The sequence below is a fragment of the Biomphalaria glabrata genome, chromosome 4, assembly GCF_947242115.1.
Source record: "Biomphalaria glabrata chromosome 4, xgBioGlab47.1, whole genome shotgun sequence".
In the NCBI taxonomy this organism is placed as follows: domain Eukaryota; kingdom Metazoa; phylum Mollusca; class Gastropoda; family Planorbidae; genus Biomphalaria; species Biomphalaria glabrata.
In genome coordinates, this window is record NC_074714.1 from 3,707,149 (window position 1) to 3,731,908 (window position 24,760).

Sequence of the window (24,760 nt, forward strand, 5' to 3'; positions counted from 1 at the left end):
TATGTTAGCATCACTTTATGGTGCAGAGACCTGGAGAACCATCACTCCCACCATGCAAAAAAATCCAGGTAGACATCTGCGTCCCTTGCATTCTTATGATCAGCTGGCCAGACAAGATCACAAATGAGGAACTGCAGCAAAAAAGCAACAAGGCATTGAAGAAGGCATCATTCTGAGAAGCTGACAATGGCGACACCTTTCCCAAACCTGCATCACAAGACAAGCCCTCACCTAGAACCCTCCCCAGGAAAGAGGAAGAGGGAATGGCACAAAAATACATGGCACAGAAATTTGGAAGAAGACTCACCAGAACCAAGACACCTGGAGGAAGTTGCCATGGGGGACAGTTGAAGAGACTCACCAGAACCAAGACACCTGGAGGAAGTTGCCATGGGGGACAGTTGAAGAGACTCACCAGAACCAAGACACCTGGAGGAAGTTGATATGGGGGACAGTTGAAGACACTCACCAGAACCAAGACACCTGGAGGAGGTTTACATGGGGGACAGTTGAAGAGACTCACCAGAACCAAGACACCTGGAGGAAGTTGACATGGGGGGACAGTTGAAGAGACTCACCAGAACCAAGACACCTGGAGGAAGTTGATATGGGGGACAGTTGAAGAGACTCACCAGAACCAAGACACCTGGAGGAAGTTGATATGGGGGACAGTTGAAGAGACTCACCAGAACCAAGACACCTGGAGGAAGTTGATATGGGGGACAGTTGAAGAGACTCACCAGAACCAAGACACCTGGAGGAAGTTGACATGGGGGACAGTTGAAGAGACTCACCAGAACCAAGACACCTGGAGGAAGTTGATATTGGGGGACAGTTGAAGAGACTCACCAGAACCAAGACACCTGGAGGAAGTTGATATGGGGGACAGTTGAAGAGACTCACCAGAACCAAGACACCTGGAGGAAGTTGATATGGGGGACAGTTGAAGAGACTCACCAGAACCAAGACACCTGGAGGAAGTTGACATGGGGGACAGTTGAAGAGACTCACCAGAACCAAGACACCTGGAGGAAGTTGATATTGGGGGACAGTTGAAGAGACTCACCAGAACCAAGACACCTGGAGGAAGTTGATATGTGGGACAGTTGAAGAGACTCACCAGAACCAAGACACCTGGAGGAAGTTGATATGGGGGACAGTTGAAGAGACTCACCAGAACCAAGACACCTGGAGGAAGTTGATATGGGGGACAGTTGAAGAGACTCACCAGAACCAAGACACCTGGAGGAAGTTGATATGGGTGACAGTTGAAGAGACTCACCAGAACCAAGACACCTGGAGGAAGTTGATATGGGGGACAGTTGAAGAGACTCACCAGAACCAAGACACCTGGAGGAAGTTGCCATGGGGGACAGTTGAAGAGACTCACCAGAACCAAGACACCTGGAGGAAGTTGATATGGGTGACAGTTGAAGACACTCACCAGAACCAAGACACCTGGAGGAAGTTGACATGGGGGACAGTTGAAGAGACTCACCAGAACCAAGACACCTGGAGGAAGTTGATATGGGGGACAGTTGAAGAGACTCACCAGAACCAAGACACCTGGAGGAAGTTGATATGTGGCACAGTTGAAGAGACTCACCAGAACCAAGACACCTGGAGGAAGTTGATATGTGGGACAGTTGAAGAGACTCACCCGAACCAAGACACCTGGAGGAAGTTGATATGGGGGACAGTTGAAGAGACTCACCAGAACCAAGACACCTGGAGGAAGTTGATATGGGGGACAGTTGAAGAGACTCACCAGAACCAAGACACCTGGAGGAAGTTGATATGGGGGACAGTTGAAGAGACTCACCAGAACCAATACACCTGGAGGAAGTTGATATGTGGGACAGTTGAAGAGACTCACCAGAACCAAGACACCTGGAGGAAGTTGACATGGGGGACAGTTGAAGAGACTCACCAGAACCAAGACACCTGGAGGAAGTTGATATGTGGGACAGTTGAAGAGACTCACCAGAACCAAGACACCTGGAGGAAGTTGACATGGGGGACAGTTGAAGAGACTCACCAGAACCAAGACACCTGGAGGAAGTTGATATGTGGGACAGTTGAAGAGACTCACCCGAACCAAGACACCTGGAGGAAGTTGATATGGGGGACAGTTGAAGAGACTCACCAGAACCAAGACACCTGGAGGAAGTTGATATGTGGGACAGTTGAAGAGACTCACCAGAACCAAGACACCTGGAGGAAGTTGACATGGGGGACAGTTGAAGAGACTCACCAGAACCAAGACACCTGGAGGAAGTTGATATGTGGGACAGTTGAAGAGACTCACCAGAACCAAGACACCTGGAGGAAGTTGATATGGGGGACAGTTGAAGAGACTCACCAGAACCAAGACACCTGGAGGAAGTTGACATGGGGGGACAGTTGAAGAGACTCACCAGAACCAAGACACCTGGAGGAAGTTGACATGGGGGGACAGTTGAAGAGACTCACCAGAACCAAGACACCTGGAGGAAGTTGATATGGGGGGACAGTTGAAGAGACTCACCAGAACCAAGACACCTGGAGGAAGTTGATATGGGGGGACAGTTGAAGAGACTCACCAGAACCAAGACACCTGGAGGAAGTTGATATGGGGGACAGTTGAAGAGACTCACCAGAACCAAGACACCTGGAGGAAGTTGATATGGGGGACAGTTGAAGAGACTCACCAGAACCAAGACACCTGGAGGAAGTTGCCATGGGGGACAGTTGAAGAGACTCACCAGAACCAAGACACCTGGAGGAAGTTGATATGGGGGACAGTTGAAGAGACTCACCAGAACCAAGACACCTGGAGGAAGTTGATATGGGGGACAGTTGAAGAGACTCACCAGAACCAAGACACCTGGAGGAAGTTGATATGGGGGACAGTTGAAGAGACTCACCAGAACCAAGACACCTGGAGGAAGTTGACATGGGGGACAGTTGAAGAGACTCACCAGAACCAAGACACCTGGAGGAAGTTGATATGTGGGACAGTTGAAGAGACTCACCAGAACCAAGACACCTGGAGGAAGTTGATATGGGGGACAGTTGAAGAGACTCACCAGAACCAAGACACCTGGAGGAAGTTGATATGGGTGACAGTTGAAGAGACTCACCAGAACCAAGACACCTGGAGGAAGTTGATATGGGGGACAGTTGAAGAGACTCACCAGAACCAAGACACCTGGAGGAAGTTGATATGGGGGACAGTTGAAGAGACTCACCAGAACCAATACACCTGGAGGAAGTTGATATGTGGGACAGTTGAAGAGACTCACCAGAACCAAGACACCTGGAGGAAGTTGACATGGGGGACAGTTGAAGAGACTCACCAGAACCAAGACACCTGGAGGAAGTTGATATGTGGGACAGTTGAAGAGACTCACCAGAACCAAGACACCTGGAGGAAGTTGACATGGGGGACAGTTGAAGAGACTCACCAGAACCAAGACACCTGGAGGAAGTTGATATGTGGGACAGTTGAAGAGACTCACCCGAACCAAGACACCTGGAGGAAGTTGATATGGGGGACAGTTGAAGAGACTCACCAGAACCAAGACACCTGGAGGAAGTTGACATGGGGGACAGTTGAAGAGACTCACCAGAACCAAGACACCTGGAGGAAGTTGATATGTGGGACAGTTGAAGAGACTCACCAGAACCAAGACACCTGGAGGAAGTTGATATGGGGGACAGTTGAAGAGACTCACCAGAACCAAGACACCTGGAGGAAGTTGACATGGGGGGACAGTTGAAGAGACTCACCAGAACCAAGACACCTGGAGGAAGTTGACATGGGGGGACAGTTGAAGAGACTCACCAGAACCAAGACACCTGGAGGAAGTTGATATGGGGGGACAGTTGAAGAGACTCACCAGAACCAAGACACCTGGAGGAAGTTGATATGGGGGGACAGTTGAAGAGACTCACCAGAACCAAGACACCTGGAGGAAGTTGATATGGGGGACAGTTGAAGAGACTCACCAGAACCAAGACACCTGGAGGAAGTTGATATGGGGGACAGTTGAAGAGACTCACCAGAACCAAGACACCTGGAGGAAGTTGCCATGGGGGACAGTTGAAGAGACTCACCAGAACCAAGACACCTGGAGGAAGTTGATATGGGGGACAGTTGAAGAGACTCACCAGAACCAAGACACCTGGAGGAAGTTGATATGGGGGACAGTTGAAGAGACTCACCAGAACCAAGACACCTGGAGGAAGTTGATATGGGGGACAGTTGAAGAGACTCACCAGAACCAAGACACCTGGAGGAAGTTGACATGGGGGACAGTTGAAGAGACTCACCAGAACCAAGACACCTGGAGGAAGTTGATATGTGGGACAGTTGAAGAGACTCACCAGAACCAAGACACCTGGAGGAAGTTGATATGGGGGACAGTTGAAGAGACTCACCAGAACCAAGACACCTGGAGGAAGTTGATATGGGTGACAGTTGAAGAGACTCACCAGAACCAAGACACCTGGAGGAAGTTGATATGGGGGACAGTTGAAGAGACTCACCAGAACCAAGACACCTGGAGGAAGTTGCCATGGGGGACAGTTGAAGAGACTCACCAGAACCAAGACACCTGGAGGAAGTTGATATGGGTGACAGTTGAAGACACTCACCAGAACCAAGACACCTGGAGGAAGTTGACATGGGGGACAGTTGAAGAGACTCACCAGAACCAAGACACCTGGAGGAAGTTGATATGGGGGACAGTTGAAGAGACTCACCAGAACCAAGACACCTGGAGGAAGTTGATATGTGGCACAGTTGAAGAGACTCACCAGAACCAAGACACCTGGAGGAAGTTGATATGTGGGACAGTTGAAGAGACTCACCCGAACCAAGACACCTGGAGGAAGTTGATATGGGGGACAGTTGAAGAGACTCACCAGAACCAAGACACCTGGAGGAAGTTGATATGGGGGACAGTTGAAGAGACTCACCAGAACCAAGACACCTGGAGGAAGTTGATATGGGGGACAGTTGAAGAGACTCACCAGAACCAATACACCTGGAGGAAGTTGATATGTGGGACAGTTGAAGAGACTCACCAGAACCAAGACACCTGGAGGAAGTTGACATGGGGGACAGTTGAAGAGACTCACCAGAACCAAGACACCTGGAGGAAGTTGATATGTGGGACAGTTGAAGAGACTCACCAGAACCAAGACACCTGGAGGAAGTTGACATGGGGGACAGTTGAAGAGACTCACCAGAACCAAGACACCTGGAGGAAGTTGATATGTGGGACAGTTGAAGAGACTCACCCGAACCAAGACACCTGGAGGAAGTTGATATGGGGGACAGTTGAAGAGACTCACCAGAACCAAGACACCTGGAGGAAGTTGACATGGGGGACAGTTGAAGAGACTCACCAGAACCAAGACACCTGGAGGAAGTTGATATGTGGGACAGTTGAAGAGACTCACCAGAACCAAGACACCTGGAGGAAGTTGATATGGGGGACAGTTGAAGAGACTCACCAGAACCAAGACACCTGGAGGAAGTTGACATGGGGGGACAGTTGAAGAGACTCACCAGAACCAAGACACCTGGAGGAAGTTGACATGGGGGGACAGTTGAAGAGACTCACCAGAACCAAGACACCTGGAGGAAGTTGATATGGGGGGACAGTTGAAGAGACTCACCAGAACCAAGACACCTGGAGGAAGTTGATATGGGGGGACAGTTGAAGAGACTCACCAGAACCAAGACACCTGGAGGAAGTTGATATGGGGGACAGTTGAAGAGACTCACCAGAACCAAGACACCTGGAGGAAGTTGATATGGGGGACAGTTGAAGAGACTCACCAGAACCAAGACACCTGGAGGAAGTTGCCATGGGGGACAGTTGAAGAGACTCACCAGAACCAAGACACCTGGAGGAAGTTGATATGGGGGACAGTTGAAGAGACTCACCAGAACCAAGACACCTGGAGGAAGTTGATATGGGGGACAGTTGAAGAGACTCACCAGAACCAAGACACCTGGAGGAAGTTGATATGGGGGACAGTTGAAGAGACTCACCAGAACCAAGACACCTGGAGGAAGTTGCCATGGGGGACAGTTGAAGAGACTCACCAGAACCAAGACACCTGGAGGAAGTTGATATGGGGGACAGTTGAAGAGACTCACCAGAACCAAGACACCTGGAGGAAGTTGATATGGGGGACAGTTGAAGAGACTCACCAGAACCAAGACACCTGGAGGAAGTTGATATGGGGGACAGTTGAAGAGACTCACCAGAACCAAGACACCTGGAGGAAGTTGCCATGGGGGACAGTTGAAGAGACTCACCAGAACCAAGACACCTGGAGGAAGTTGCCATGGGGGACAGTTGAAGAGACTCACCAGAACCAAGACACCTGGAGGAAGTTGATATGGGGGACAGTTGAAGAGACTCACCAGAACCAAGACACCTGGAGGAAGTTGATATGGGGGGACAGTTGAAGAGACTCACCAGAACCAAGACACCTGGAGGAAGTTGATATGGGGGACAGTTGAAGAGACTCACCAGAACCAAGACACCTGGAGGAAGTTGATATGGGGGACAGTTGAAGAGACTCACCAGAACCAAGACACCTGGAGGAAGTTGCCATGGGGGACAGTTGAAGAGACTCACCAGAACCAAGACACCTGGAGGAAGTTGCCATGGGGGACAGTTGAAGAGACTCACCAGAACCAAGACACCTGGAGGAAGTTGCCATGGGGGACAGTTGAAGAGACTCACCAGAACCAAGACACCTGGAGGAAGTTGACATGGGGGGACAGTTGAAGACACTCACCAGAACCAAGACACCTGGAGGAAGTTGACATGGGGGGACAGTTGAAGAGACTCACCAGAACCAAGACACCTGGAGGAAGTTGATATGGGGGGACAGTTGAAGAGACTCACCAGAACCAAGACACCTGGAGGAAGTTGACATGGGGGGACAGTTGAAGAGACTCACCAGAACCAAGACACCTGGAGGAAGTTGACATGGGGGACAGTTGAAGAGACTCACCAGAACCAAGACACCTGGAGGAAGTTGATGTGGGGGACAGTTGAAGAGACTCACCAGAACCAAGACACCTGGAGGAAGTTGATATGGGGGACAGTTGAAGAGACTCACCAGAACCAAGACACCTGGAGGAAGTTGATGTGGGGGACAGTTGAAGAGACTCACCAGAACCAAGACACCTGGAGGAAGTTGACATGGGGGACAGTTGAAGAGACTCACCAGAACCAAGACACCTGGAGGAAGTTGATGTGGGGGACAGTTGAAGAGACTCACCAGAACCAAGACACCTGGAGGAAGTTGCCATGGGGGACAGTTGAAGAGACTCACCAGAACCAAGACACCTGGAGGAAGTTGATATGTGGGACAGTTGAAGAGACTCACCAGAACCAAGACACCTGGAGGAAGTTGACATGGGGGACAGTTGAAGACACTCACCAGAACCAAGACACCTGGAGGAAGTTGCCATGGGGGACAGTTGAAGAGACTCACCAGAACCAAGACACCTGGAGGAAGTTGACATGGGGGACAGTTGAAGAGACTCACCAGAACCAAGACACCTGGAGGAAGTTGCCATGGGGGACAGTTGAAGAGACTCACCAGAACCAAGACACCTGGAGGAAGTTGACATGGGGGACAGTTGAAGACACTCACCAGAACCAAGACACCTGGAGGAAGTTGCCATGGGGGACAGTTGAAGAGACTCACCAGAACCAAGACACCTGGAGGAAGTTGCCATTGGGGACAGTTGAAGAGACTCACCAGAACCAAGACACCTGGAGGAAGTTGCCATGGGGGACAGTTGAAGAGACTCACCAGAACCAAGACACCTGGAGGAAGTTGCCATTGGGGACAGTTGAAGAGACTCACCAGAACCAAGACACCTGGAGGAAGTTGCCATGGGGGACAGTTGAAGAGACTCACCAGAACCAAGACACCTGGAGGAAGTTGATATGGGGGACAGTTGAAGAGACTCACCAGAACCAAGACACCTGGAGGAAGTTGCCATGGGGGACAGTTGAAGACACTCACCAGAACCAAGACACCTGGAGGAAATTGATATGGGGGACAGTTGAAGAGACTCACCAGAACCAAGACACCTGGAGGAAGTTGATATGGGTGACAGTTGAAGAGACTCACCAGAACCAAGACACCTGGAGGAAGTTGATATGGGGGACAGTTGAAGAGACTCACCAGAACCAAGACACCTGGAGGAAGTTGATATGGGGGACAGTTGAAGAGACTCACCCGAACCAAGACACCTGGAGGAAGTTGCCTGGTTATGCCCCAGGCGGGACCACAGGCAGAGATGATGAGATGTGGACATCAATAATGTTTATTAAAATCACAGAATCAATATATTTATTAAAATCACAATTTTAATTTGAAAATAGCAAGACATTTCATCGACAATTTGTCATCAACAATAATAATATACAAATGATCAGAACACAAATATAAGCTCACATTTTCAGTTCATTTTCACTAGGTATTACTAATCATACTTATGGCACTGCAACAAATATACAAACGATTTGACTGGATTGTATCTGATGTTGATACAACTAATAAGCAGATAGAGCAGGTATATACAATTTACAGTTTTAAAATACAACCAAAAAATTTAAAAATCCTAAATTGGACAAAAAAAAAACAAACTTTGATTACATAATGAGGAATGTAAATGCCACATATCTGGGTTGCTTCTAAGTAGCAGAAGGGAAACTTGCCAAGTTTGGGAAGAGAAGCTAACAACCTCAGATTTTAGCTCATATTATTCTATGAATTGAAGCATACATTATGGAAGTCAATTTACTAAAGGATATAATGTCATCAATAACAAATATTTAAAAAAATATCTATATTTTAAATACTGTTTTGTTCAACAGCTTAATAAGAACAAAAGTATTTCAACCCAAATTTTTTTTACGCGCAATGAACTATAATTTTTTTTTTCAAATGCAGATCTTGATGCAAATGGACATTCATATTAATATTTTAAAATCAAAATAGATTAACTTGTGAAATGAGAATCTTTTTGGAATTGCTAATTGTCACATTGAAAATAAATGAAATTCAAGACAAAGGAAACAATTATTGGGAAAGAGTTGCATAGTTATATATATGCCAAATTAACCTTTGAAAAGATATAGTGTTTCTTCAAAAAAATTTTTTTAAGTTGGAAACGATGGTTTGTAGATTTGCTAATAACTCATTTACAGTGACTGGGTAAGTGTACATAGAGCTAAGATAACACAACACTGAAAATAACAATTTATGAGACCCTAGCAATGATCTACTCTCATTGACTGAGACACACATAATCTACATGGCTGAAGCACACAGACACAAGCACTCTCAAGGGATATCTTCCATGGCTGAAACACATACACAAGCACTCTCAAGGGATAGCTTTATGGCTGAAACAAAGACAGGCACTCTCAAGGGATATCCTTATGGCTGAAACAAAGACAGGCACCCTCAAGGGATATCCTTAATGCTGAAACAGACACACACTCTCAAGGGCTGAGACTTATAAACTCTTGACGACTTTATATCAACCAAAGTAAATATGTACAATACACAATGGCATCTAAATAAATATTAAAAGGGATATGAATACAATACTTATCACTTAATAATGCAACCAGATGGGTAAATGTCTGACTTTGGTTATTTCACTTAATTCTTTGGTCCCATCTGCTCTTTGATTTTGTTGAAATGAGAATTAATCACAACAGTCACAACACAAATTTTTGATGAAGACAGAGAAATTGTCAAGCTGCTGAGCTTGACAGTCAGAGAATGAATGGATTGCAGCTGGCTAATGGTAAACAATCACTGCCGGTTGTGGATTTCATGATCGCTCAAGCTCGGTAATTTCTCAGGGGGGTTGTAGAGTTCAGGTTCGTTCACTGTTTTACAGTCCGACTCCCTACTCCATGAATGTAAAGGTTACCAGCGACACAGAGTAATATAATGGTCAGTGAGTTGTAGAAAATCATGGTCCTAAACTTTGGTTCCAGGTCACCTTGTCTGTACCAATACACCTGGAATGTACAGAATATAAACGATTACAACTGATATTGACAAACATACTATAAAGAATGATTAAATGAATGAATGATAAAACCCAAAAGAAAAAATCTTACTCTGGAAGAAATGCAACCTACAACAACTACACCAAGCTGCATTAAACTTTCAACAAACATTCTTATAAGAAAAAGACATTAACCAACCAGTCGATGACCTCTGGAATTTCATTAAAAACTATCTTAAAAACATTATAGAAAATCATATACAAACTAAATACATATCAAACAAAATAAATAAATGCTGGTTTAATAATAGATTAAAGAAGCTTAGTAAACAGAAGGAAAACCTATACAGAAAGAGTTCATAAATCATAAAAAGTATATTAAAATTAAACACCTATCCCAAAAAGTAAGCAGACAGCTGCAGAGTGAATACATAAACAATGTAATATCAAAGGATAAAAACAAAAACCTATGTACATACATTAAGTCTAAGAAAATGGAAACAACAGGGTTAGTGCCATTAAAAGGAGAAGATAGCTTAATATATAATGATAATGAAACTAAAGCTAACAACCTAAACAAATACTTTGCATCAGCATTCTCAGCCCCAGGAGACAAAGACATATTACTTAATTTGAACCAAGTAGACAACATAGGAGATATAGACGTACAAGAAAAGGGGATCCTAAAACTACTAGCAAACATTAAACCAAATAAAGCATCTGGACCTGATGGTATTCCAGCTAGATTACCCAAAGAACTAAGCAATGAGCTAGCACCAGGCATCTCTTAACCAGGGCAGAGTACCAAGTGATTGGAAAGAAGCCAATGTCACCCCCTATTTAAGAAAGAAGAAAAATCTGACCAGGAAACTACTTACCAGCATCACATGCAAAATCCTAGAACACATAATATGTAGCAACATCATAAACCACTGAGACAAACATAATGTCCTTACTCCATACCAACATGGCTTTAGGAAATATAGATCATGTGAAACACAACTAATAGGACTAAATGATGATTTTTCAAAAGCTTTAGATAATAGTGAGCAAATAGATGCTATCGTACTAGATTTTTCCAAGGCTTTTGACAAAGTTCACCACCATAGTTTGCTTAATAAATTAAAATATTTTGGCATTGATGGTCTATTGCAACAGTGGATTAAAGATTTTCTGATAGGGAGAGAACAAACTGTAATAATAAATGGCTCTAAATCAACACCAATAAAAGTAAACACAGGTGTACCTCAGGAACAGTCTTAGGTCCACTACTATTTTTAATTTACATAAATGATTTACCAAATTGCATTAGTTCAGGAACAAAAATCAGATTATTCGCAGATAATTGCATAATATATAGAACAATAAAAACAACACAAGACACAGATATTTTACAAAGAGAATTAGATGAATTACAGAAATGGGAATCAAATTGGAGCATGTCTTTCCACCCAGAAAAATGTCAGTTATTAAGAGTAACAAAAAAACTAAAACAAATTAATTCCACTTATCTTATTCATGGTAAACCAGTAACACAGACTAAAAACGCAAAATACCTAGGTGTTATAATAAATGATAAACTGTCATCGAATCCCCATATTGATGAAACTATCAAAAAATCAAACAAAGCATTAGGATTTATTAAAAGAAATTTCTATAAATCAATTAAGAACATAAAACTAAAATGTTATTTAACCTTGGTTAGGCCAATAATAGAATATGCATTCTCTGTTTGGGACCCCTCAACTCAAGAAAACATTAAAAAACTGGAACAGACACAAAATAGAGCAGTGAGATTCATATCAAACGAATATTCACATTTGACTAGAGTAACACCTTTAGTAAAATCACTAAATTTAGAAAGCCTTCTGGACAGAAGACTCAAAAGTAAAGTAGCAATTATACATAAAACACTGAACCATAATCTTCAAATACAAAAACAAAATTTAATAAAATACTCAGAAAGACACAAAAATAAAGGCATATTCCTCGTCCCATATGGTAGGACAAATTTGTACAAATTCTCCTGGTATTAGAGCATGGAATGGGTTGCCTGAGCTGGCCAGGAAAACCAGTTGCTTGGCAGAATTTAGGTCATTGGTTAATATGCATGACGCGTAGGACGTAATCATCTTCTTTTTTGAAGTAACGTCTGTATCATATAAGATAAGATTTAGAATCGGGTTGTCTATGATAGATAGAAGATTCTACCTGCTTCCACCTTGACCCCACATTATGTTTATGCAAATCTGGAAGGGCGTTATTTTCCCCCACACATGTAATATTAAGGAATATTAAGGATATCTGACTTCCTGCTGGTCAGCAATATGTGTGCTTTCAAGCATGACATAACCATGACATAGCCAGCTCTTTCTCTTTTAATTTATACACAAAAATAAAAAAACAAAAAAATCTTTAAAAAAAAAAAAAAAAAGCAAAGCCTATATTAAGTGTAATTGTATCAATTAGTTCGGATTCCAGTCATATGATTAAATTTGTAATAGATTAACAATAATAAATGAGTGCAATTAGAAATATTTTTACCAATTGTTTTTGTTTATCGCAATTTCATGCTTTTAGCTTTCACAGTGCGCTTTGATCCTATCAGTTGTCAGGACCAGTTGAGAAAGTGGGAAGAAGAGGGTATCTGGGTGAATGTTATCGTGATCGCTTTTTTAAATGCATAAAAAAAAAAATTATCAAGATCTATGTTATGATTTCTTTCCCTTGTTCAATACCAAACAAAATAATAAATTACCAATAATTAATTTACTAATTGATTTTTTTTTAACTGATTCTTGTTTTGTCAATAAATAATTGTGCGAAATTTCAACTTGATCCGAGATTGGGTGTGGGAGAAATAAAATGTACAAACTTTTTACTAGAGAGACAGACTGACCGTCAGACTAAATTAATATAAGTTTTGTAAAAAACGAAAAGTTGACACCTACCAAAACTAAGTGAGAGGCACAAATGAGAAGAATAGTGAATGCAAAGAAAACATTAACGCCGTCTGGAGGCCACTCTGGAAAAACGAAAGCACTCACCAGTGTCACCTGAATAAAGAGTGATAAAATTAACAGGCAACAGAGATTTCAAGTAAAATGATAACAAGCTAAATATAAAAAAATCTTAAAAAAAAAACAAAAAAAAACTTGTATAACTGAAAGTAAAGAAAAATTCCCCTTTCTACTTTGCAATCTTTGGGCCAGATGATGTAAAGGTCATATGTTTCTGTGGCCCACAGTTAACGAAGGTGTCATGTGGCAGTATAAATCAAAATTAATTAACTAATTGGTTAATTTTTTTTATTGATTCATGTTTTGTCATTGACAATGAACAATTAATGCAAAGATAATTGTGAGTTTTTGAGTTTTGGCACATCGGCACAATTTAGGCCATGTCGTGCCCATAATCCTTCAAGGATTACTCTCCTTTACAAGGGCTAAATTCCATAATTGTTTCGAGATATTAAATAACATTCCTAGTTTTCTTTATTTTCCATATCTAGCAGTGACAGGGCAGAAAAAGATTAAATGCTTTAACAAATAATTTTAATAGTAAAAACAAAATTAAAAACTCACCATAACAATGATGCCAGTTAAAACACCAAAAATCAAATTTATCACCCGGTCCTGTAAACAATTTAGAAAAATTATATGTAGAAACAAATTCTAATGAGGTATTTTTCAATCTTTTTTTCTACCAAATACCAGAGCCATAGACCTTTCAGGAGTTAAAAGTCCTTTATGAACTTTGGTTGGAGTCTTTTCTACCTGAGCGACACATCGTAAAAGGACTGCCATATTTAAAGGGGTAGAATTGTTAAGGATTTCAGAAAGAAATACAATTTGTATTTTATACATTTAAATAATCAGATTAAAAAAACATATAAGTTGAAATTACGACTAAAAAATCATTTTTGGTAAATATATCTTTCCTGCGATTTTGATCGTAAAAAGGGCTTTGTTGTTCTAGTTGTTCTTTTTGTATTCTATCGTCTATTGCTAGTGGGAGAATGAGTGATTAGGGCCAAGGAATAAATAATTTCAATAATAAAATTTTCCATTACTGCAAGCCAGACAAAAAAAATATTTTTGAGATAGCATTAAATTCGTCAAAGCTTTAGAGTCTCAGTATTTTAAAAAGATCATATATATATCTACATTTTTTTTTCAACATACCCTTGAATTCACAGAAGGTGTCCCAAACAGAGGACGATCAACAGCCTCAGTGTCTCTGTACATTTTGACTTTGTCAATGCACTATAGATGGCCTTTAGTTTTTGTATACTCAGGTTTATTGTTGTATACAAGCTATAGGCCTTGAATGATGATTAATTCATAAAATTATTATTTGAATACATAATCTGGTAGATATGTACACTTGTGTGATCACATAACAGAAGGTTGTAGAATGAGTCTGGATTTAGATAGGATCTATAGATTATAGATATGGCATTCTGTTATTGTGCTGAGGTCAACCTTGATTCTAGTAATGAAAAAAAAAAAGAATAAAATAAAACTAAAAATTCAACAAGTGCATTATAATGTATTTTATAAATCTATTTACAGATAGAGAAGATTTTTTTTTAAATATATGTAAGACAAAGTTTTAAACAGTGTTAATGTTAGATCTTGTATAAAATTACTCTTAATTTAAGTATCAAATTAGATCTAGAGTCTAGAGTCTATATATATCAATATGTCAAACAATAAATGAATTTTTTAGAACTAGAATCTAGAATTCATGACTAGCACTAGAACTAGATCCATATATTAAAAATAATAAAATTAAAGATAATGACTAACATAGCAGATCATAGATCTAAGTATAAAGTATAAAATAATGACAATACAGTATGATTATATTATCATAAACTAATCATCAACTAATGACACTACTCTATAACTATAAGGCTAATTATCTAGAGACTAGATTCTACTAATTCTAGATCTAGATTCTATAATGAACTATAATGACTAGATGTACATAATTAGTCTATATAGATAGAGTACAGAGACATAGAGCTACTAGATTACTAGAGCTATAATCAATATATATCTAATTATTAGATTCTAATAGTAGGCCTCTATATAGAATTATAGATCTATATAATATATATTATATAAGTATCTACATTGTTCTAGATCTATAGTCTATGATACTATTATAATTATAACTAGATCTAGATCTTTAACTTTAAGTAAGCCTTTCTCTAGTCTAGATTAGTCCAGTAGAGATAAAAGTAGATTCTAGATTTAGATCTCTATAAGACATAATAAGTTATAAGTAAGACTTAGTCACACTAAGTCAGACTATCTGCTGACTATCACTATACTATATTTAAAACTATTATAATATTTAATATTCTATTATTTATAATAACTATAAAATGTATGTCCTTATATGTCATTAATTTGATTACATAATTAACATATTTTAAGTCTATGGTTATAGCCTGCCTATGGCCTATGGGTATAGCTGCAATATAGCATGATCATAATCATATGATTATGATAAAATCAAAATGACAATGATTTGTCATTTCATTTGTGACATTAGATCTGATTAGATGATTAGTCTCATTCTCATTACTGTCATTAGACTAGTTCAGCCTTGTATTTGTAACTTGTTCAGGAGACTAATATTACATTACTTCAATTAGAATATTAATTTTCTTTTGAGTAGACTAAGAGTACTAAGACTTTGTTAGAGTTAGAGACCTACTAGATAACTAGATCAGTAGATAAGATTCTAGACCTATAAATTACTAATTAGTATAAAAAGTATATTCAATTTGAATTACATCTATTCAATATTCAGTTATCAGGCTATCGTATCGCTATTAGATCTAGTAACTATTACGTATTACTAATCGGTAATCCAGAACTCTAGTCTATTTATTACTAGATCTAGACTAGGTAAATTACCCTGCAATAGTACTAGAGTCTAGATCTAGAAAAAAAAACTAGATACTAGATTCTATCAGTGACACTAGACTCACTATTGACAGTGGGTGTTATTTCATTGCTTGCCTATGTTTTGTTTTGCTTTCTTACTAACACTAACAGTAATATAATCGGAGTACTTTCCCCTTAGTTTGATTAAAAATGACATAAATATATAGGTCTGTGTTTAAACCTCCAAACACGAAAGTTGTTGCTCTTGTAGATCTAACTCAGTAACGTGCTACTGTTAGTGTAATGTTCTTCTTTTATATTTATTATATCAAATTAAGGTCCATTCAAATAAAATAAATTGGAAAAAAAAAAAGAAGTATGCCTCTCTCCTTTTACAATAAATTGATTAACAAAATCTGTATTTGTTATACGAAAGTATTCCACTGGCGGTTGTGGATTCTTAGCCTCAATCCACTGAAGTAATCTTCGATAATGGGTGCAAGTTAAAGATATGCCAGATAAAAACAGAATAGCCCTATAGGCATACACACAAAAAAAAACACAACCTAACTAAATACCAAAAAAAAAAAAAAAGACATTGATAAAGGCGCATTGCTTATTCCATATTCTAGGACTAAATTGTACGCGTGCTTCTTTCCTAGTGCTACTAGAGTATTGAACGAGCGGGTTGACTGAAACGGCCAGAAAAAAAAAACAACAACAACAACCAAATAACTTAAAAGTATTTAAATATCCAATTAACATGCATGACTAAATCGACACACGAATACCAGTAGAACGTAGGCTAATTTTCTTCTTTTTTGAGTAACGTCTGTAATTTATAAGATGACATAAGAATATAATTTTTTATAAAGAAAATTATTAAATAGAAATGAGAACAAGTAGTAGGCATATTCACTCGTCACTAAATAGCAGGGCCGGACTTAACCGTTGTGACCAAGAAGTCATGAACAGAGAACGATTAATCTACTCTGTATTCACTCGTCACTAAATAGCAGGGCCGGACTTAATCGTTGTGACCAAGAAGTCATGAAAAGAGAACGAGTAATCTACTCTGTATTCACTCGTCACTAAATAGCAGGGCCGGACTTAGCCGTTGTGACCAAGAAGTCATGAAAAGAGAACGAGTAATCTACTCTGTATTCACTCGTCACTAAATAGCAGGGCCGGACTTAATCGTTGTGACCAAGAAGTCATGAAAAGAGAACGAGTAATCTACTCTGTATTCACTCGTCACTAAATAGCAGGGCCGGACTTAATCGTTGTGACCAAGAAGTCATGAAAAGAGAACGAGTAATCTACTCTGTATTCACTCGTCACTAAATAGCAGGGCCGGACTTAGCCGCTGTGACCAAGAAGTCATGAAAAGAGAACGAGTAATCTACTCTGTATTCACTCGTCACTAAATAGCAGGGCCGGACTTAATCGTTGTGACCAAGAAGTCATGAAAAGAGAACGAGTAATCTACTCTGTATTCACTCGTCACTAAATAGCAGGGCCGGACTTAATCGTTGTGACCAAGAAGTCATGAACAGAGAACGATTAATCTACTCTGTATTCACTCGTCACTAAATAGCAGGGCCGGACTTAATCGTTGTGACCAAGAAGTCATGAAAAGAAGAGAACGAGTAATCTACTCTGTATTCACTCGTCACTAAATAGCAGGGCCGGACTTAGCCGTTGTGACCAAGAAGTCATGAAAAGAGAACGAGTAATCTACTCTGTATTCACTCGTCACTAAATAGCAGGGCCGGACTTAATCGTTGTGACCAAGAAGTCATGAAAAGAGAACGAGTAATCTACTCTGTATTCACTCGTCACTAAATAGCAGGGCCGGACTTAATCGTTGTGACCAAGAAGTCATGAAAAGAGAACGAGTAATCTACTCTGTATTCACTCGTCACTAAATAGCAGGGCCGGACTTAGCCGTTGTGACCAAGAAGTCATGAAAAGAGAACGAGTAATCTACTCTGTATTCACTCGTCACTAAATAGCAGGGCCGGACTTAATCGTTGTGACCAAGAAGTCATGAAAAGAGAACGAGTAATCTACTCTGTATTCACTCGTCACTAAATAGCAGGGCCGGACTTAATCGTTGTGACCAAGAAGTCATGAAAAGAGAACGAGTAATCTACTCTGTATTCACTCGTCACTAAATAGCAGGGCCGGACTTAATCGTTGTGACCAAGAAGTCATGAAAAGAGAACGAGTAATCTACTCTGTATTCACTCGTCACTAAATAGCAGGGCCGGACTTAGCCGTTGTGACCAAGAAGTCATGAAAAGAGAACGAGTAATCTACTCTGTATTCACTCGTCACTAAATAGCAGGGCCGGACTTAGCCGTTGTGACCAAGAAGTCATGAAAAGAGAACGAGTAATCTACTCTGTATTCACTCGTCACTAAATAGCAGGGCCGGACTTAATCGTTGTGACCAAGAAGTCATGAAAAGAGAACGAGTAATCTACTCTGTATTCACTCGTCACTAAATAGCAGGGCCGGACTTAACCGTTGTGACCAAGAAGTCATGAAAAGAGAACGAGTAATCTACTCTGTATTCACTCGTCACTAAATAGCAGGGCCGGACTTAACCGTTGTGGGGCCCTATGCGAAACGGATTTCGCGGGGCCAAGTTTGGGTAGGGATTCTGATAATAAGTGAAATTTAAGAGTTTGTATTAGAAAATATATTCGTCTTTGCATTTTATTCACTCTTTACTACCTACATAATTACTTTACGAGCCTTGCGTGTAGCGTGTATTTCCTACATAGATCACGTTCAATAGCTCAATTTAAAGAGCAGTTTGGCGAAACAGTTTCTAGGTTCAGAGCCCTTCAAGCATTCATCTTCAGATTCGCCTCCGCCCCTTCTCTTATCTTATATATTACAGACGTTACTTCAGAAAAGAAGATAATTACGTCCAACTCATCTCATGTGTCAATCAATAAATGCATGTTAATCATTGACTTAAACTCTGCTAAGTCGTTGGTTTTCCTGGCTGATTCAGGCAACCCATTCAATTGTTTAATGGCACTAGGAAAGAGGGAGCACTTTCACAATTTTTGTTCTAGTGTATGGAATAAGAAATGTGCCTCTATCCTTGTGTCTTTCTGAGTATTTCATTAGGTTTTGTTTTTCTATTTGTAAATTATGCTTTAGTGTTTTATGCATATATTACATCTGACCTCTCACCTTTTTGTCATCAACATAAACTTTCTGCCCTTATTAGATCTTTCACAAGTATAAAAATTACATTTATTTACATGAATATAGTCTACGATGACACACACACACATGCATAAAGAAAATATGGAATTTAGTTTTATTCGGCAGGTATCAAATATTTTTTCCAGTGTCGGAGGCTATAGTCCTATTTAAGTCGGACTATGAGAACAGGAAGCATGTTGTAAAAGACAGCAGACAATTATGCAGTAGCATGCAGACAAGCATGTTCAACAGTATTACACCTGTAGTCTGTTTTATCGACAGACTTAGCTCGATGACGCTTTAAAAATAGGTCACTGCAAAAAATAGCCAATCAGCGTAGCCTCTTACATCTAAAAGTAGGCGTTCAGTGTTGTCGTCTTTCCAATGTTTCAACCTGCTGTTTTAAACGTGACCATTTCATGATCACATCCTGACATCGACTCAAAGTGGTATTGTCACCGATAGCTGAAAAATAGTATAGATCTGGTTGAACTAACACAAACGGGGCACCTGCTCTCCCCCTCTCTCTCTCTCTTATACACATACAATTAGGGTCTTACGCTTGCTTCTAATGTTGCTTTTTTTTTTTTTTTACTCTCTTGAAAAATATTTTTTGTCTGGAATGCACGTGACTCAAGTCTGCAATGTTGCATGATTAAACCATCGACCATGTCTCATTGTCTTCGCGTTCGTATAATAACCACGATTAATCATAGTTCTAATGAAAAGATAATCTATGCGCACCTAGATCTTGTTTTAAATATGTTTAAATATTAAACACAAATTATATTAAGATTTATTTGGTCAACGCTGAAAGCAAAATCCACCATCAACATAAAAAACTTGAATCTTATTTTGTTCCATGTCGTTAAGTTGGATCAAAGTTGAAATCAAAGTCCTTTCAAATCATTGCATTTTCCTTATCAAGTTTTCAATCAAACAATTTTGATCGTAACTTTTGTTTATAAATTTATGTGCCGGATGTATAGAGGAATAAATAAAAATTGAAAATTGATGATACATATATCAGATTCGATGATCAGATTTGATGGTTTCATTGGAATAAATGACTCCATGTATGTGTTTTGTTTGCTCGGTAAGAAATTGTATTATTAACATCAAGCGTGGTACATTTTTTGGCCAGAATTTGTTTTTTATCACACTATAAAAAAATTCTTGAAAGCTGCGTAATTCAAATCCAACATGTCTTCTAAAATAAACAACACGCGCTATTTCAATGTGTTTAATTTATCCGTTATGTTTTTGTTGAAAGGAATCATTCCAAACTCAGTGACTGGAGATTCAAAATGGAAACTTAAGGGGACGATGAATGGCTATCAAGCAGAAATTATGTCCTGCGCGACAGATAAAGTCGCCACGACAGACAAACTACAAGAACCAATCGGTGTGGTGAGTCATATCCACTGTGCTCAATTCTGCGCCAAAGAGTTACTATGTGACCTGGCTCTGTATCAGACGTTCGCAAATGGCTCCAAGTCCTGCACTTTGTTACAGCAGTTAAACTTAAGTAACTCAAGTGGTAGAATTGACTTCACCTCGTCTGTGAAATGTTCTTTAATACTCTCCAACCCTTGTCTTAACGGAGGACTGCTGGAAAACGAAATATGTGTTTGTAAACCTGAGTTTTCTGGTGAGTTCACTTTTTTAAAAAATCCAATACATTCTTATGTAGAGATCAAAGTATCATATCGCCAAGATAACATATTGCCAAGTTACAATAAATTAATATTTTTTAATGTCAAGTAGGCCTTTTTTGTCTAATAGAAGAAAAGAACTATACACTGAATATTTATTTCATTGAATGTAGAATGTATCAGGAAGGATTTAGACAAGACCCTCAGTTATTTGAGATATGGAGCTCCTTGTAATCAGTATAAGATATCCTTTCTTTTCTATTTCTTCAAAATGATTGTAAATGGAACTATTTTTTTTTTGCAACCCCTGGGCAAGTGAGGGACTGTGAGGCCCCTTACCTATAGTTTGTGTTGTCTGTTGGTAAATCCAACACTGATTGCGATTGCGCATTGGGTTTTTCAAATTAACCACCTTCACCTCTCCCTTAGTCTGTTGGACCGTAGGGACACCACACATGATCCGTTGACCGTCTTTCTCAAGTACTCTCAATCTTTTGCCTTAGATAGAATCCTTCAGTGTTGTCGTCCCATTGATTTCTTTGTCTGCCTGTTGACAGTTGACTGTTGACAGTTGACTGTTGTTTCTATTAGCTTTATAATTTGTATTCCAAACTGACGTGAAAATACAATCTGCCAAAAATATCTAAATGTTAGTCGCTTGTTTGATCATAGTGAGATTTGACACTACATTGACAGTGACACAGTTTGAAAGCTTTTCTTATTTGACAATACATTGACAGTGAAACAGTTTTAAAGCTTCACTTTCTATACTATAGAATCTCGAATCTGGATAAGTTTGAAAATCTCATTGAAACCTTCAACTAATTGGTTAGCATGCATGATTAGATGCATTACGCGTAGGACATAAGCATCTTCTTTTTTGAAGTAGCGTCTGTGTTTCATAAGATAAGATATAGTGAGTTGAAGTGCATATCATAATCAGTTTCATTTCCACTCAGGTGAAAGATGCGAGTATAAGAATCCAAGCTGCTGCAATGGGCAGTGGAGGCTCGTCTATACCTCGTCGCCTTCGGTCGCCCCGCCAGTTTATGAAAACCAAGATCTTCATCACTCTAAGTTGAGGTACAGAGACGCCGCTACCAACGCCACAGTGGTTTTAACTGCAGCATATTGTAGCTGCACTTTAAATGAAAGGTTGTCCTTCGAATCCCACACCACTCTAGAAAAATCGAGCTGGAACTCAACGATTTCCAAAAGACGCTTCTTGCATTTCAGATCTGATGGTGGCTATCAGAGTGTAAGCTTTAACTTTGCTAAGAGCAGCTACTCTACATACACAGGCACTGCAAAATTTGATTTCTTTGTCAGGGATCCAATATTTCAGCTTCAGATCTCTTATGACCCGCTGAACTGCGTTCTTCTTAGGTCAGCGCTGTCCGAAGGTTTTGAGCACTTCGAGCAGACGACAACGGCATTGTACGATGATGAGAACATTGTCTTTCAAATTTCGGAACTGTATCAAACTGTCTACTATGGAGGTCACTTCACTAGTCCGCAGACATGGTACAACTTTAAAACCGTCTGGGGAAAAGCCGTAAGTGCAGTTGAAATAGCGATCGGGAAAGGAACTTTTGAAAATATCGAGGATGATAGTTCATCCGGAAATGCTATTTTAGACACGTGTTGGATGGCACTCTCGTTGGATAAATCTGGCAGACTGCAACCTAAAAAACTGGCTAGTTACCTACAGAGAGGTCACAGTGTCAAGGTCTTTTTTGACAACGTCTACTACAATGTCATTGAAGTGGTTGGGGTCGAAGGTCAACTGTTTTTCGTATTAAAGCACCACATGACAAAGACAGGGGCGGAACCTCTGGACACCTTGACGTACGGGGTGAAGACCATCGTCTCTTCCGCGGGGAAATATGAAAGATGCGCCCACGTTATGGAAGGGGAAACAGTGAAGGCTACATCCAGTGGCGTCACCGCAACCCTCAGATGGTTTCTGGACACGAAGACTTGGACTCTTGCCTATTCGGTGACTTCTAACAACAGGTAAGGTGGTGAATTCATGGCAAGTTTCTTCCATTCTTACAATTAACTCACTACTTTCTTTATAGTCAAAAGGTGGTGAAAACCTAGACTTAATAACTCAAGCCAATATTGAAATATTCATTTCGAACTAAAATCTAGCACATTGCTGTTTAGCTAAGTTGATAAAAACTAAAGTTCCACTTTCACGCCATGCGATCTATGGGGCAGATGATGTAAAGGTAACCTGCTTCTGTGGCCCACGGTTAACGAGGGTGTCATGTGGCCAGCAGAACGACCAATCACCTTTAGTTTTCCCCTGCTAACGTCAGGTACCCATTACCAAGTTTCGAGCCCGGGACTCTTTGGTCCTAGCGCGACTTCAGCTAAGTTGATAGAACGTCGCAAAAGTGGTGGGTTCCAAACGGGCTAATATATTTGTGTATATCTTTCAATGATAAATAAAATATAAAGGTCTAGCTTACTTTATTGTTTGAAAATATAGTAAATGTGAATTGTACATTTTATATTTTTTTAATATTACTTTTTTGTATGATTTTACAAATTAAACATTTGTGCATTTGCAAAATACTTATTTTCATAAAATTAAACAAATTACAATTTAAAAACGTTAAACGTTGCTTTTTGATTCCACATAAATAAAATGACAAACGAAGCACAAGAAATGTCATTTTTTATGTAAATACTTATATTTTATACTTTATGTTTTTTGCAGCCTAACAAACAAGTTAATCAGCACACTTTTAGCAAATGTTTAGCACCAAAGTTTAAATTTTTTAAAAAATATGATAATCGATTCATTATTCTTTATTCAATCAGTATTGAACAGGGCTCTCTTAGTGTACTGGCGCAAGCAGTGCTGGACGGCAGAGATGTCCGTGTGTGGGTCAAGTGGCTATTGTACGACAAGTCCAGATATATGGAGACACAGCAAAGCTCTGTAACTCCGTCAGGCAAAGTAAATTTTAATTTGATTTAGCTTCGGCTTACTTTCGAAAACAAAAGTTGGGATTTTTTTTTTTTGGACAGGATGTGTTGCCCTTGTTTCTTTTTTTAATAAATAAGGCGACATAAAACTGTAGAATTGTTAGACACTTAGATCACTTTTCCTTTTATCTTTAAACTAATATCCCACATTTGAGGCTCGGCTGCTGAGTGGTAAAGCGTTTGGGGTCCAGGGTTCGAATTCTGGTGAAGACCGTGATTTTTAATTTCTGGTACCTTAGTTTGCCGCCGAGTCTGACCAGTTCTAATTAGTTGGGGAATTAGTTCTTATTAGAAATGTAGTTTGTCATTGTGCTGGCCACATGACATCCTTGTTAACCGTGGTCAAAAGAAACAGTTGACCTTTACATCATCTGCACTAAGGATTGCAAGGTCTAAAAGGGGTCATTTTTTTTTAACCCCACGTTTAAACGTAGATCTCAATGATTGAATCTTTAACACCAATTAATTATAAATTAATTCGGTAACCATTATCTTATCTTATATAATACAGACGTTACTTCAAAAAAGAAGATGATTACGCCCTACGCGTCATGCATTTAGTCATGCATATTAACCAATGACCTAAATTCTTCCAAGTCACTGGTTTTCCTAGCTGGCTCAGATTCCATGCTCTAATAGCACTAGGAAAGAAAGAGAATTTGTCCTAGCACATGGAACGAGGAATGTGCCTTTATCCAAAGCAAAAGAAAATAAATGCATGCATATGTTACTGACAAAGTATAAAATCCGACAATCTTGAAATGATTTCTATTCGCCATTAATCAGAACAATTTACTCTAATTCTTGAAAGTGTGGACTTAATATTCGCGTGTCTGTGTTTACTGTTCAACAACTTTATCAATGGATGATCTAGAATAATCTAGATTCTGGAAGATGATACATACGGTGTTCTACTTA

General features: G+C 39.8%; 5 protein-coding genes across 6 annotated transcripts in view; 2 read left to right on the forward strand and 3 right to left on the reverse strand.

Annotated features, from left to right (window-relative positions):
- The window catches only part of LOC106071962 (probable imidazolonepropionase), a 207,720-nt gene that overhangs the window by 2,957 nt on the left and 180,003 nt on the right, over positions 1–24,760 (forward strand). The gene's annotated exons all lie outside the window — the stretch shown is intronic.
- On the reverse strand, positions 925–8,343 carry LOC129925900 (uncharacterized). Its single transcript, XM_056027390.1, has 6 exons — positions 6,984–8,343; positions 5,845–6,763; positions 4,059–5,408; positions 2,705–3,622; positions 1,459–2,268; positions 925–1,404 (listed from the first exon to the last, which is right to left on the reverse strand). Exons 2-6 carry the CDS (start codon positions 6,345–6,347, stop codon positions 1,008–1,010), a joined length of 3,978 nt encoding a protein of 1,325 aa, XP_055883365.1. The 5' UTR covers positions 6,348–6,763; positions 6,984–8,343; the 3' UTR covers positions 925–1,007.
- On the reverse strand, positions 6,757–8,344 carry LOC129925902 (uncharacterized). Its single transcript, XM_056027403.1, has 2 exons — positions 7,308–8,344; positions 6,757–6,928 (listed from the first exon to the last, which is right to left on the reverse strand). The coding sequence occupies exons 1-2, from the start codon at positions 8,342–8,344 to the stop codon at positions 6,856–6,858; spliced, it is 1,110 nt and encodes a 369-aa protein (XP_055883378.1). The 3' UTR covers positions 6,757–6,855.
- LOC106071968 (transmembrane protein 243-like) lies at positions 8,395–16,153 on the reverse strand. Of its 2 annotated transcripts, none has more exons than XM_056027407.1 (5): positions 16,065–16,153; positions 14,242–14,548; positions 13,642–13,692; positions 13,009–13,113; positions 8,395–10,067 (listed from the first exon to the last, which is right to left on the reverse strand). In XM_056027407.1, the coding sequence occupies exons 2-5, from the start codon at positions 14,302–14,304 to the stop codon at positions 9,930–9,932; spliced, it is 357 nt and encodes a 118-aa protein (XP_055883382.1). In that variant the 5' UTR covers positions 14,305–14,548; positions 16,065–16,153; the 3' UTR covers positions 8,395–9,929. The 2 variants fall into 2 exon arrangements, with proteins under 2 accessions (XP_055883382.1, XP_013087658.1); XM_013232204.2 differs by having other exon boundaries at positions 15,991–16,117.
- Positions 20,391–23,892, forward strand: LOC129925756 (uncharacterized). The gene is made up of 3 exons (XM_056026199.1): positions 20,391–20,838; positions 21,802–22,858; positions 23,675–23,892. The coding sequence occupies exons 1-3, from the start codon at positions 20,391–20,393 to the stop codon at positions 23,832–23,834; spliced, it is 1,665 nt and encodes a 554-aa protein (XP_055882174.1). The 3' UTR covers positions 23,835–23,892.

What these genes read in the sequence shown, in the direction of transcription:
- LOC129925756 (XM_056026199.1), top strand. Translation starts at nt 20,391, where the DNA reads ATGTCTTCTAAAATAAACAACACGCGCTATTTCAATGTGTTTAATTTA. An exon ending in TTGTAAACCTGAGTTTTCTG is followed by an intron (nt 20,839 to 21,801) that starts GTGAGTTCACTT and finishes ATTTCCACTCAG; the next exon opens with GTGAAAGATGCGAGTATAAG. An exon ending in TCGGTGACTTCTAACAACAG is followed by an intron (nt 22,859 to 23,674) that starts GTAAGGTGGTGA and finishes TTATTCAATCAG; the next exon opens with TATTGAACAGGGCTCTCTTA.
- LOC129925902 (XM_056027403.1), bottom strand. Translation starts at nt 8,344, where the DNA reads ATGTCCACATCTCATCATCTCTGCCTGTGGTCCCGCCTGGGGCATAAC. An exon ending in CCCATGGCAACTTCCTCCAG is followed by an intron (nt 6,929 to 7,307) that starts GTGTCTTGGTTC and finishes AACTTCCTCCAG; the next exon opens with GTGTCTTGGTTCTGGTGAGT.
- LOC106071968 (XM_056027407.1), bottom strand. Translation starts at nt 14,304, where the DNA reads ATGTACAGAGACACTGAGGCTGTTGATCGTCCTCTGTTTGGGACACCT. An exon ending in CACCTTCTGTGAATTCAAGG is followed by an intron (nt 13,693 to 14,241) that starts GTATGTTGAAAA and finishes AATTGTTTACAG; the next exon opens with GACCGGGTGATAAATTTGAT. An exon ending in TAACTGGCATCATTGTTATG is followed by an intron (nt 13,114 to 13,641) that starts GTGAGTTTTTAA and finishes CTCTTTATTCAG; the next exon opens with GTGACACTGGTGAGTGCTTT.
- LOC129925900 (XM_056027390.1), bottom strand. Translation starts at nt 6,347, where the DNA reads ATGGCAACTTCCTCCAGGTGTCTTGGTTCTGGTGAGTCTCTTCAACTG. An exon ending in CCCATGGCAACTTCCTCCAG is followed by an intron (nt 5,409 to 5,844) that starts GTGTCTTGGTTC and finishes AACTTCCTCCAG; the next exon opens with GTGTCTTGGTTCTGGTGAGT. An exon ending in CCCATGGCAACTTCCTCCAG is followed by an intron (nt 2,269 to 2,704) that starts GTGTCTTGGTTC and finishes AACTTCCTCCAG; the next exon opens with GTGTCTTGGTTCTGGTGAGT.